General features: G+C 44.1%; 1 protein-coding gene across 2 annotated transcripts in view; it reads right to left on the bottom strand.

The window, feature by feature from the left end:
* Positions 1–13,488, bottom strand: part of LOC122940930 (calcium-binding and coiled-coil domain-containing protein 2-like) — a 127,729-nt gene that overhangs the window by 64,691 nt on the left and 49,550 nt on the right. For both annotated transcript variants that reach the window (XM_044297864.1, XM_044297863.1), the window contains exon 4: positions 946–1,085. In XM_044297864.1, the coding sequence (XP_044153799.1) occupies positions 946–1,085 (140 nt within the window). The remainder of the gene's footprint in view (positions 1–945; positions 1,086–13,488) is intronic.

The raw sequence follows: 13,488 nt of genomic DNA, 5'->3' as shown, positions 1-13,488 counted from the left end.
CGGAAGAATAATGCCCCCCATTTGTGCCCCCAGAAATAATAATGCCCCCATTAGTTCCCCCCAGGAAGAATAATGCCACCCATTAATGCCACCCATTAGTGCCCCCAGTTAGAATAATGCCCCCATTTAGTGCCCCCAGTTTGCTTCTGCAAAAACAAACAAACAAAAAGCACTCACCTTCTCCAATTGCTCACGCTGCAGTGAACTCCCCCTGCTGACTGAAAGCTCAGGACAGGACCTGTGCTTGAGCGTGATGACGTTTCGCAGGTCCTGTCCTGCACATCCAGTCAGCACTGTGAGCAAATGCAGGAGTTGAGTGCTTTTTTTTTTTTATTAACAAGGGAGTGTGTTAAAGGCTGCACTTATGAGCGCTCTGCAATGGAAGCGCTCATTAGTAGCAGTTGGCACAGGAAAATACCGGCAATGAAAAAAAAATTACCGGCAGCGGCAGGGGCACTAAATTACCGGCCGGGTGGCAACCCTGTGTCTGTAGTATGTGCCATTCCTTTATTATTTCTACTAGAAGTTATGAATTGCTAGCAGCCTGCAGTAAGGGTACAGAGGGGTGGTAACCAGTTGGGTGTGTGTCCCTGCATAATCTGAAAATGGCAGCACCGAACTGGATAGAGTGAGTCTGTGCAGGTACCCTAACTGGTTACCATCCCTCTGTACCCTTACTGAAGGCTAATAGCAATTCATTCATAACTTCTAGCAGGAATAATATACGGATGGATCATGGCACAACATAGAGCCATAAGAATAGATGTTCCAGAATTATTACATGGAAAATGCATGTAGCTATTAAAGCAGACATGTCAGGAGAGGTGACAGGTACTCTTTAAAGCATCATTTTATATAAATCACCACGGCAAATATTTTTTCCAGACTCTTCTCCTATGAAGTCTTAATTTCTAAATTCTTGGAAAAGAACAGACAAAATCAGACCTCAGATGTTACCACCACGATATCATCGTCTTCTGGGATATTGTAACTGAACTGAAAAGGAATGCTGGTTCCTCTTGCTTCTCCCTTGTAGTCCACATAGCAGAACTGGTAGTAGTCATCATCCTTGGGCAGAAAGGATGCTGGAAAAAAGATAAGTCAGGTATTATTTCTTGGTCTATGTCCAATGAAAGGCTTTTCCACTATGTGAGGTTCTAATTTTTAACCCCCTAAAAGAACACTCCAGTTAAAAATCAAGACATCACCTGGTATTTATAGGTGTTTCTTAGGGTAGGTTCACATATATGGCATGGACTCCGGTAGTCTGTTTCGGCAGAGGAACAGACTCAGACTATCAGAGTTCACCATATCCTGCATTGCTGGATGTTGATACATGCTACTGGATTCTCATTGACTATAAAGCTACCTTCACACTTGCAGATCCGGCAGAGCATCTCAATACTGGAAAAATACGTTTCCATTTAGTCCTCATGCATTCAAGCTTCCACTGCAAGCTACCGTTTTGTGTCTGGTCATAAAACGGAAAAAATGTAAGTCAATGGTGACGGATCCGTTTTTTATGGAGCCTAAAAAACGGATCCATTACCTATTGAAGTTTTTTTCCGTTTTGACTTCACATAGCCGCATCCTAACAGAAAGGATTCATCCTGATGTGCAAAATCAAAACGTATCTGCTGGAAATAACAATGCAAGTGTAAAGTAGCCTAATGGGATCTAATGGGGATCCAGACAGCTTCTTGAATAAATGCCACCTGACGGCCACAAAAATACAGCTGCATGCAGTATTTTTCATCTAGCTACAAGCTGGCATTTATGCGAGAAACTGTCTGGATCCCCATAGAATCCCATTATAGTCAATGAGAATCCAGTGGTATGTGGCAGTATCCGATGATGCCATATACCAGTAATGGCTAACCTCCGGTACTCCAGCTGTGGTGAAACTATGACTCCCAGCATGCTCCATTTCTATGGAGTTCTGAGAACAGCCAAGCAAGTGTACATCTTGGGAGTCGTAGTTTTACCACAGCTGGAGTGTCGGAGGTTAGTCATCACTGCCATATACGGTAAACTCCAGGCAGTATCAGACTGGAGTGTCTTGGCCCCACCAGTAAAATTCATTCTGGAGGCCTACATGTAAATATTATCTGCTCTCACAGCAGCAGACAGACCCTGAAGATGACTGATTATAGGGGTCCATGCAGAGAGTTTGATCGACGGGTCTCTGATGAAAGAGGACACTGGATGGCCTGCTTCTGTACCTACAAGTCACCTGAGCCATACAATGCATCTATAATAATAAACTGGGGAGTTGGTCAAATAATCTATCCAGTTTTTTTATAGGAACATAGGCAAGTTGAGATGTTAAGTGCTGTCTATCTGTATGTAGAGCAGTTACTTTACTATGTCATGTGCCATTATAAACAGGAAGGGGGACTAAGGGTCCACCTTACTCAGCGGTCCACTGGTGGATTCACTTGTTCCTCTGTGGGCCAGTCCGAGCCCGACTCCAGTAGTCTGTTCCTCTGCTGGAACAGACTATCAGAATTTGTTCCGCATATGTGAACGTAACCTTACTTGTCACATTAATTAATATCTGTTCCCTTTTATTTCCTGTACTACATATTTTCCCTATTGAATCACTAAGTGGCTGCTATCTGTACGACTCCAAGGCAAGTAACTGAGTCAGCTGTATAACTACTACCTCTCGGTACATACATGTCAATTGGCGGTGCACACAGCTAAGCCCCCGCCACAGAGGTGACAATGTAAAACGAGTGTAAATGATGCATCAAAGAGCCTGGGAGTACAGTGTTCATTTTAGGACATGGTCAGATGTCATAGTCAAGTATCAGAATAATGCCAGCGTGACACCTGAGACAAATTCAAGTGATGTGTGACCCTGATGTCTGACTCTACTGACTTGTCAGTGTCAGCGTCCCAATGACTTTTAGGTTTATTGTACTTTTTAATATACTGAATCACATAGATGAAGAAAATCCTTTAGGTTGCCGTCTAGACCTATAGCTCAGTGGTTTAGACGGTTGCCTCACATGCAATGTTCTTTGGTTCAAAACCCCTATTGGTTTAAAAAAAATATTTATTTTTTTATTGAGGCCTAGAAAAGAGACAAATTCAAAAGACGTGTGACCCTGATGTCTGACTCTACTGACTAGTCAGCGTCACAATGACTTTTAGGTTTACTGTGTATTTGTCTTCTGAATTACATAGCTAGAGAAAATCACTACCTAACAATAGGTAGACATGTAGCTTGGGTTGCCTGACTCTCATGCAGTGTCCATGGGTTTAAAACCCACTAATGGACAAGAAAAAAAATATATAAAATTATTATATTACATAAAACAGATGACAAAGAGTACTGTAAGTAGTCCTTTTTTATTTTATTAAAGAGCACATGGGCAGCACTATAGGAAGGGGGGGGGGGGAACTAATTACTGTATCTTCATTCATTTTCAGGTGACTGAAGGCTATTTTGTTTGTCTTGAAAGAGTCACTGTACAATATAATAAAGCATTCTTATTTCTTAGGAAGGAGTCTAATTATCAGATCTGTAAATCACTATTGAAATTATTTGTCGGCATCCACCCAAACATAAGCTGCAAAGATATGACCGCTAGGGGTCTCACTAGTCCATTGTGGTTAGGCATGGTCCAGCTCTCCCAGCAAATACAAGCAGGAGGAAGTGTGGGAGTGTTCTGGAGTAGCTGAGGGTGTAGGAGACTTGCCAGATTCACTGCCTCTTCACAGATCTGCAAACCAACTTATCTTACTCTAAGTGTGCTCTCCTTCAGCTATCTTAGGGTACTTTCACACTTGCGGTAGAGGATTCCGGCAGGCAATCTGGACAAATGCATTGCAATACTGGATCCGTCTCTCCGGTGTCATCTGGAAAAACGGATCTGGTATTAATTTCTTTCCCCATTTTTAAAGGTCTGCGCATGCGCAGACCGGGAAGCCAGATCTGTTTTGCTGGAACACTTAATGCTGGATCCGGCACTAATACACTTCAATGTAATTTAATGCCGGATCCGGAATTCCGACAAGCGTTCAGTATTTTTGGCCGGAGAGAAAACTGCAGCATGCTGCGGTATTTTCTCCATTCAATAAATGTAAGAGGGACTGAACTGATGCATACTGAATGGAATGCTCTCCATTCAGAATGCATTAGGATAAAACTGATCATTTTTTTTCTGGTATTGAGCTCCTGTGACGGAACTCAATTCCGGAAAACAAAAATGCTAGTGTGAAAGTACCCTTACATGGCTTATACATTGATTCACCTCTCTCAAGTGTGTATGCAGTTCCATATTAGCAAGAATGACAATTTTTTGGTAGTTTTGAAAACTGTCAAGTCATGCTGGTTTTTACTGTATAGCTTCCTCTAATTTGTAGTGCAGTTGCAATAATAGGCATTTTAGGCATCATATAAGCCACTTTCTTTTACCAGTTAGGCGATACACTACTGTCCCTCTTTTCGACCAAAGTCCCTCCATTACTTTTTGTAACATAAAAACGTTGTCCAAGTTCAGCTTTGAGCCCCTGTATTCACTCATATGGCCTGTATAAGTGGAGCATCAGAGCTCCCCCTTGCCCTGCACGGCATAGCGCAGGACAAGGGCTTTTTCTTTACTACCGGTGGCGTACTAGCAGTAAGCCCAGTAATGTCATTGTCACAAATGGGCAATCTACAGCGCTGCCCTAGGCTGTTTTAGAGCCTATGGCAGTACTATAGACTGCCTAATTGTGCCAGTAATGTCACCGGGCTCACTGCTAGGCGGAAGTCTCTACCTAGCATACTCATGTGAAGCCCTTTAAGATCTGTGTGTAAAATGGCAGTAAATATCCCTTACTTTTTTTGTTTATTTTGTTGTAGTAGCTGAGAAGCAGCAATTATGTGATGTGTAGCAACACCCTAAGGGTAAATGCACACTATCGCTTTTAAAATCCGCAGCATGTGAATTTAATTTTTCCTGACTGGATTTTCTCCACTCACTTCAACGGGGAGAGTAAAATCTGCAATCAAATCCACACGTAAATCCGCATCAACTGTGAATATCTACGGATTTCAGTGCGGATTGTCCGCACATAAATCCTGAATGTGTGCATTTACCCTTAAGCTGGGTTTACACATAGTATTTAACCGCCTCCGGACCATGTAACGCACGGATGCGTCCGGCAGGCGGTCGATTGATTCCTCCTGGACGCATCCGTGCGTCATCTCACAAGACGCAAGATTTCGGACTGAGCCGGCCCGCGCATGCGCATCGCGGGCCGGCAAATGAACAAGCACAATTTCGTCACCAGCCTGCCAGCCAATGATCGTGACTGGCAGGCTGGCGATTTTTAAAATGACAAATCACAAGCCATCAAACACATCATATTAGTAAATATGATGTGTTAAATGGCTTCCCTGCTCCTCTGCTGGTCCTTTTGGTCGGTTGGTTCCAGCAGAGGAGCAGGCTTCACAGTGAGTAGCACCAAACACCACACATAGCCCCAGATCACCCCCCTGCACCCCAATTAACCCCTTGACCACCCCTTCTTGCCCCAGTCAATCACTAGTGAAAGGGAAAAAAGTGATCAGTGTAAACTGTCACTTTTTTTCCCCACTGGTATTGACTTAGATTTTAGGGATAGTTTAGGCCCCTTGGTTAGGTAGTTTAGCGATCGTTTAGCGCCCAGCCCACCGCAGTCACTTATTCGCTGATTAGCATATCGCTAATCAGCATTTGTACTTTTATAGTATCTGGAAGTGATCAAAACTGATGACAGTCAGATCTATAATAGTATAAGTGTCACCTTAGCTCGCCCTCCACCCAAAACGCAGTGTTTGCCCGATCAGGCCTGATCGGTCGCCCACATGTGCGTTCACCCACGCCCGCCCCACCGCAGTGACAAAAATTTTTTTTTTTGATCACTGCACAATCACTTCACAAGCGCTGCGGCGATAAAAAAACTGTTTTGATATTTTTATGAACCGCAGCGGCCTCCGGTACTTCGCTAGCCTCCCATTTGTAAGACAGGTGCTTTTTTTCTTGGGTAGTCTCAGGGAATACCCCTACATTTTGTAGCCCAAACGTCAAACAGGGGGTATTCTTCTGAAGAGGCCTACAGGCTTCTGACCCAGTCGGATGAGGAATGGGAACCCTCATCTGATGAATCTAGCGCGTCAGAATATGAACCTGTAGAAAGCAGTGGCAGTCTGACTCAAAGTTCGGACGAGGAGGTTGAGGTCCCTGATACCACCAGGCGTACCCGGCCCCGTGTCGCTAGACCACAGGTTGCGCAGGATCCGCTTCAAGGGCAGCAGAGTGGGGCTGGTGCTGTCGGATTACGTGGTGAGGCATACACCAGCAGCGCAGCCCATCCTGGACCTAGTACCAGCACTGCCGTACAACATGGTGAAGTGGCGAGCACCAGAAGGGCAGTTGAAGCTGGTACGGTGGCACGTGCAGTAGTTCCCCCGTCGCAGCCACCGCACAGACAGGCCCATAGAGCCCCTAGAATCCCTGAGGTGCTGGCAAACCCTGATTGGCAGTCTCCAACTTCAGCCGCACCTGTAGTTCCCCCTTTCACTGCCCAGTCTGGAGTTCGGGTTGAGACAGCTCAGATCGGTTCGGCCCTAGGATTTTTTGAGCTGTTCTTGACTGCGGAGCTCTTGGACTTAGTTGTGGCAGAAACAAATTGGTATGCCACTCAATTTATATCCGCCAACCCGGGAAGCTTTTATGCCCAGCCTTTCCGGTGGAAACCAGTCCAAGTTTCCGAAATTAAAATTTTTCTGGGCCTTCTTCTCAACATGGGTCTAACCAAAAAGCATGAATTGCGGGCATATTGGTCCACGGACCCAATTCATCACATGCCCATGTTCTCTGCTGCTATGTCCAGGACACGATTTGAGACCATCCTGCGTTTCCTGCACTTTAGCGACAACACCACCTCCCATCCCAAAGGCCACCCAGCTTTTGACCGGCTCCACAAAATTCGCTGATTTGTATACCCCAGAGCAAAACATCTGCGTAGACGAGTTCCTAATACATTTTACGGGGCGCCTTGGCTTCAAACAATACATCCCAAGCAAGCGCGCCCGGTATGGGGTCAAATTGTATAAGCTCTGTGAAAGGGCCACAGGCTATACCCACCAATTTCGTGTCTATGAGGGAAAAGATCAGACCCTGGAGCCGGTCGGTTGCCCTGACTACCTGGGGAGTAGTGGGAAGACAGTCTGGGACTTGGTGTCACCCTTATTTGGCAAGAGGTACCATCTTTATGTGGACAATTTCTACACAAGTGTGGCCCTCTTCAGGCATTTGTTTCTAGAACAGATTGGCTGCTGTGGCACCGCGCGAACTAGTCACGTGGGCTTCCCCCAACGGCTCGTTACCACCCGTCTTGCAAGGGGGGAGAGGGCTGCCTTGTGTAACCAAGAACTGCTCGCGGTGAAATGGAGCGACAAGCGTGATGTTTACATGCTCTCCTCCATTCACGCAGACACGACAATCCAAATTGAGCGAGCAACCCGTGTCATTGAAAAGCCCCTCTCAGTCCACGACTATAACCTTCACATGGGAGGGGTGGACTTCAATGACCAGATGTTGTCTCCGTATTTAGTTTCCCGACGCACCAGACGCTGGTATAAGAAGGTGTCTGTATATTTAATTCAATTGGCTCTGTATAATAGTTTTGTTCTCTACAGTAAGGCTGGGAGAACACGATCCTTCCTCAAATTTCAGCAAGAGATCATCGAGCACCTCCTGTACCCAGAAGGTTCCGTGGCCCCATCCACCAGTGTAGTTAGCCGTCTACACGAGCGACATTTCCCCAATGTCGTTGCTGGTACCTCAACCCAACCGTCACCCCGAAAAAGATGTTGTGTCTGTAGCAGGAGTGGAATAAGGCGTGACACCCGCTATTTCTGTCCTGACTGCCCTAACCACCCTGCCTTATGCTTAGAGGAGTGTTTCCGGAAGTACCACACACAGGTACACCTAGCATAGGGATCACATCTCACCAGGACAGGCACACAGGGCTATTAGGGCCCATTCACACACAGAGCTGCTGCAAACCTCTCCTTTCACCTGGGACAAAGTGCATAATGCACTTCGCCACATCTTTGGGCGATTTGCGATTTGCACATTGTCCCATGGGGAAGGAGAGGTTTGTCCTATAAAGGTAAAAAAAAAAAAAAAAAACAGTAAGCAAAAAAAGTTAACGTTGAGTTCCAAAAGTTAAATAAAGTTTATATGTTCTGTTCTAAAGTTATTATAAAGTTAATAAAATTTATTGCGTTGTGGCCTGGTTTTTTTCTTTTTTGTTTTGTTTTTTTTACCTTCCAGGTGGACCAACCGATCAACTAGTTGCAGCACTGATGTGCATTCTGACAGAAGCATTGCGCTACTGTCAGATTACACACAAGTCGGTGTATGCGGCGCTGCAAGACGAGATTTCTCCTCTGCAGTAAAAGATACATTTGCCAAAGCATATGAACACCGCCACCTCCTCAGCTCATATGCCTCGGCAAACACTTTGTGTGTATATATATATATATAGAAATGGAAATTCAAGGCAGCACTCCTGGTAGTAGATGGTGTGGGTGCCAGCGGTGGAGTCACCTCACCAAGGTGTACCATATAGAAAGAAGAATGACACCGCAGCACTCCATTTAGTGAAAAAAGTGGGACCCTTTATTCACCTATGCGACGTTTCGGTCCGCTTGCTGGGACCATTATCAAGCAATACAACATTGTGAAGACTGTGGATATTTATGCAGTCGTGGCTAATTGTCCAACATAAGTGACAATTATTAAAATATTCAAAAAACAAAATATACAATACATATCATCAGAGAAAAATGTGGCTTATCTGGAGGGTAACAAAAAGTGAAGTCATAATCAGTATATATCAAGCCCCCAGATATACATATTCATAGTTGTTACAATCAATATACATAAGTGACAATAAATTGTGAATCATCATCACCTGTGAGTATAAAAAATTAACAGGACCAAACGTGGAATCAGGCGTGCTCAATCCTGGGAGGATACAATGTAGCAAGTTGCGTCGCATGGATCCGGCGTCCCGGAACTGCAAATGCGCATGACCGTGACGTCACTGTGGGTGATTCACGTGATCACTCACGGAACGTCACATAGTAACAGACATATCGCATCGCTGTCATAGAAACTTGTATACAAGCAAGAATACCATATAGGAAATTCATACAGTAGTTAGAGGATAAAGCGCCCAGGTTATATGGGCGGATGACGTGCAATTATACAAAAGCACCGTCACGCGGCATCTGCATACAGAAAACAGGGGGCGGAAACGGCGTCAGTCGTGATCCTCCCACTATGTTCAACACAGTTTTAACCCCTTATCGGGTGGATGTCCTCCACAGTAATTATATAAATGTGCGTGCAACAGTAATAATTGTACAATGTAATTGGCAGTAATCCAGGGACAGATCATACATGACCAGAATGAGCATCTCGCCTCCCTTTGAGCAAAGCCTTTCCAACCGCAGGTCCTGAAAGTGAAATAATAAAAGAAATATATTATCCAAATATATTCATTAAAAACAACAATTTTTTCAACACAAACATCGGCAGAAAACAGGACTAGAGGAAATCATATGAAAAGCCAAGGCCTATATTCTACATTCAAGCCCATCGGTCGAATGGTTTGTAACTTAAAAATCCATTCGGACTCACGTTTTTTGAGCATCCTTATGCGGTCACCTCCAGTCCGCGGTAACGGAACATGGTCAAGGATCATGAATTTAAGATCTCTTTCAACATGTCCCATATCCGCGAAGTGGTGTGAAACAGGCAAATCCATACGTTTTTTACGTATAGAAAACCGGTGTTGGTTAAACCGGGATTTGAAATCACATGTAGTTTCACCCACATATAGTAATTTACAGGGGCACCATAAAACATAAATCACAAAACACAAGTCACAGGTCAGAAAAAATTTAAGGGGGTAAGAAATCCCAGTTTGTGGATGAGTAAATACTCGTCCCTTCACCATGTATTTGCAATTTACACAGTGGAGGCACGGGTAGCTGCCATTATTTTTCAGGCCCCGAAAAATAATGGCAGCTACCCGTGCCTCCACTGTGTAAATTGCAAATACATGGTGAAGGGACGAGTATTTACTCATCCACAAACTGGGATTTCTTACCCCCTTAAATTTTTTCTGACCTGTGACTCGTGTTTTGTGATTTATGTTTTATGGTGCCCCTGTAAATTACTATATGTGGGTGAAACCACATGTGATTTCAAATCCCGGTTTAACCAACACCGGTTTTCTATACGTAAAAAACGTATGGATTTGCCTGTTTCACACCACTTCGCGGATATGGGACATGTTGAAAGAGATCTTAAATTCATGATCCTTGACCATGTTCCGTTACCGCGGACTGGAGGTGACCGCATAAGGATGCTCAAAAAACGTGAGTCCGAATGGATTTTTAAGTTACAAACCATTCGACCGATGGGCTTGAATGTAGAATATAGGCCTTGGCTTTTCATATGATTTCCTCTAGTCCTGTTTTCTGCCGATGTTTGTGTTGAAAAAATTGTTGTTTTTAATGAATATATTTGGATAATATATTTCTTTTATTATTTCACTTTCAGGACCTGCGGTTGGAAAGGCTTTGCTCAAAGGGAGGCGAGATGCTCATTCTGGTCATGTATGATCTGTCCCTGGATTACTGCCAATTACATTGTACAATTATTACTGTTGCACGCACATTTATATAATTACTGTGGAGGACATCCACCCGATAAGGGGTTAAAACTGTGTTGAACATAGTGGGAGGACTACGACTGACGCCGTTTCCTCCCCCTGTTTTCTGTATGCAGATGCCGCGTGACGGTGCTTTTGTATAATTGCACGTCATCCGCCCATATAACCTGGGCGCTTTATCCTCTAACTACTGTATGAATTTCCTATATGGTATTCTTGCTTGTATACAAGTTTCTATGACAGCGATGCGATATGTCTGTTACTATGTGACGTTCAGTGAGTGATCAGGTGAATCACCCACAGTGACGTCACGGTCATGCGCATTTGCAGTTCCGGGACGCCGGATCCATGCGACGCAACTTGCTATATTGTATCCTCCCAGGATTGAGCACGCCTGATTCCACGTTTGGTCCTGTTAATTTTTTATACTCACAGGTGATGATGATTCACAATTTATTGTCACTTATGTATATTGATTGTAACAACTATGAATGTTTATATCTGGGGGCTTGATATATACTGATTATGACTTCACTTTTTGTTACCCTCCAGATAAGCCACATTTTTCTCTGATGATATGTATTGTATATTTTGTTTTTTGAATATTTTAATAATTGTCACTTATGTTGGACAATTAGCCACGACTGCATAAATATCCACAGTCTTCACAATGTTGTATTGCTTGATAATGGTTCCAGCAAGCGGACCGAAACGTCGCATAGGTGAATAAAGGGTCCCACTTTTTTCACTAAATGGAGTGCTGCGGTGTCATTCTTCTTTATATATATATATACCGTATTTATCGGCGTATAACACGCACAGGCGTATAACACGCACCTTCATTTTAAGAGGGAAATTTCAGGAAAAAAAGGGTAGCTCAGAACTTTTTTTTATTAATATTAATACCACTTATAAGGTAAATAATGTAAAAGGATGACACTTATGGGGCTCTGTGGATGACACTTATGTCATCCACAGATCCCCATAAGTGTCATCTACAGATCCCCCATCAGATGGATAAGTGTGGAGAGAGGAGGCGGGAACACTCATGGCGGGGCCCGGTGCAGTGACTCTATTCTAATACACCGGGCCCCGCAACTGTTAAACATTCAATCTGACTCTATATCTAATTGTACGGTACTTACTGTAGTACCGGAGGTATAACATTAAGACGGCGCAGACCGGCATCTCCCTCGGTCATGCGCCGCCTGTCTCAGCTCCCTCCTGATGCGCCGCCTGCCCCAGCTCCCTCCTCATGCGCCGCCTGCCCCAGCTCCCTCCTCATGCGCCGCCTGCCTGCTTATCTCACTTTATGAATGAACAGGCAAGCGGCGCATGACAGAGTGAGCTGGGGCAGGCGCCGCATGACAGAGGGAGCTGGGACAGGCGGCGCATGAGGAGGGAGCTGCGGCAGGCGCTGCGCCGTCTTAATGTTATACATTCGGTATGTAAAAACATGGCTTCTTAACATTATATTGGCGTATAACACGCATACATCATTTGCCCCCTATTTTCAGGGGGAAAAAGTGCGTGTTATACGCCGATAAATACGGTATATATATATATATATATATATATATATATAGAAAAATTTAAAAAATCCCGGCAATGATTTATTCATCCACATCGAATGATGTGAATGGAGAAATCTGGTTTGCCAGGGCATACGAGCTAAGTGGGTATGGATGTTGGGCGGAGCTCCTATGTCCTGGCAGACGCCTTTCCCCTCCTTTTTTTTTTTTTTGGGCAGAGATTTTTTCATCCACATTGATCGATGCGAATGAAGAAATCTGTGCCGTTCATTACCTGTATGCTCAATATAAGGAGAATAGCAGAAACTCCTAATGCTGGCCATACATGTAATGATTGCGGAGACCCTCAAATGCCAGGGCAGTACAAACACCCCACAACTGACCCCATTTTGGAAAGAAGACACCCCAAGGTATTCGCTGAGGGGCATATTGAGTCCATGAAAGATTGAAATTTTTGTCCCAAGTTAGCGGAAAGTGAGACTTTGTGAGAGAAAAAAATAAAAATAAAAACAAAATCTATTTCCGCTAACTTATGCCAAAAAAAAAATAAAAAATTCTATGAACTCGCCAGGCCCCTCATAGAATACCTTGGGGTGTCTTCTTTCCAAAGTGGGATCACATGTGGGGTATTTATACTGCCCTGGCTTTTTAGGGGCCCTAAAGCATGAGAAGAAGTCTGGGATCCAAATGTCTAAAAATGCCCTCCTAAAAGGAATTTGGGCACCTTTGCGCATCTAGGCTGCAAAAAAGTGTCACACATGTGGTATCGCCGTACTCAGGAGAAGTTGAGGAATGTGTTTTGGGTGTCTTTTTACATATACCCATGCTGGGTGAGATAAATATCTTGGTCAAATGCCAACTTTGTATAAAAAACAAAATGGGAAAAGTTGTCTTTTGCCGAAATATTTCTCTCACCCAGCATGGGTATATGTAAAAAGACACCCCAAAACACATTGCCCTACTTCTTCTGAGTACGGCGATACCAGATGTGTGCCCCTTTTTTACAGCCTAGGTGGGCAAAGGGGCCCACATTCCAAAGAGCACCTTTTGGATTTCACAGGCCATTTTTTACAGATTTTGATTTCAAACTACTTCCCACACATTTGGGCCCCTAAAATGCCAGGGCAGTATAACTACCCCACAAGTCACCCCATTTTGGAAAGAAGACACCCCAAGGTATTTCATGATGGGCATAGTGAGTTCATAGAAGTTTTTATTTTTTGGC

Source organism: Bufo gargarizans, chromosome 6 (genome assembly GCF_014858855.1).
Source record: "Bufo gargarizans isolate SCDJY-AF-19 chromosome 6, ASM1485885v1, whole genome shotgun sequence".
NCBI classification, from domain to species: domain Eukaryota; kingdom Metazoa; phylum Chordata; class Amphibia; order Anura; family Bufonidae; genus Bufo; species Bufo gargarizans.
The sequence above is the reverse complement of the archived record's forward strand: the minus strand, read 5'-3'. Positions and strand labels throughout refer to the sequence as shown.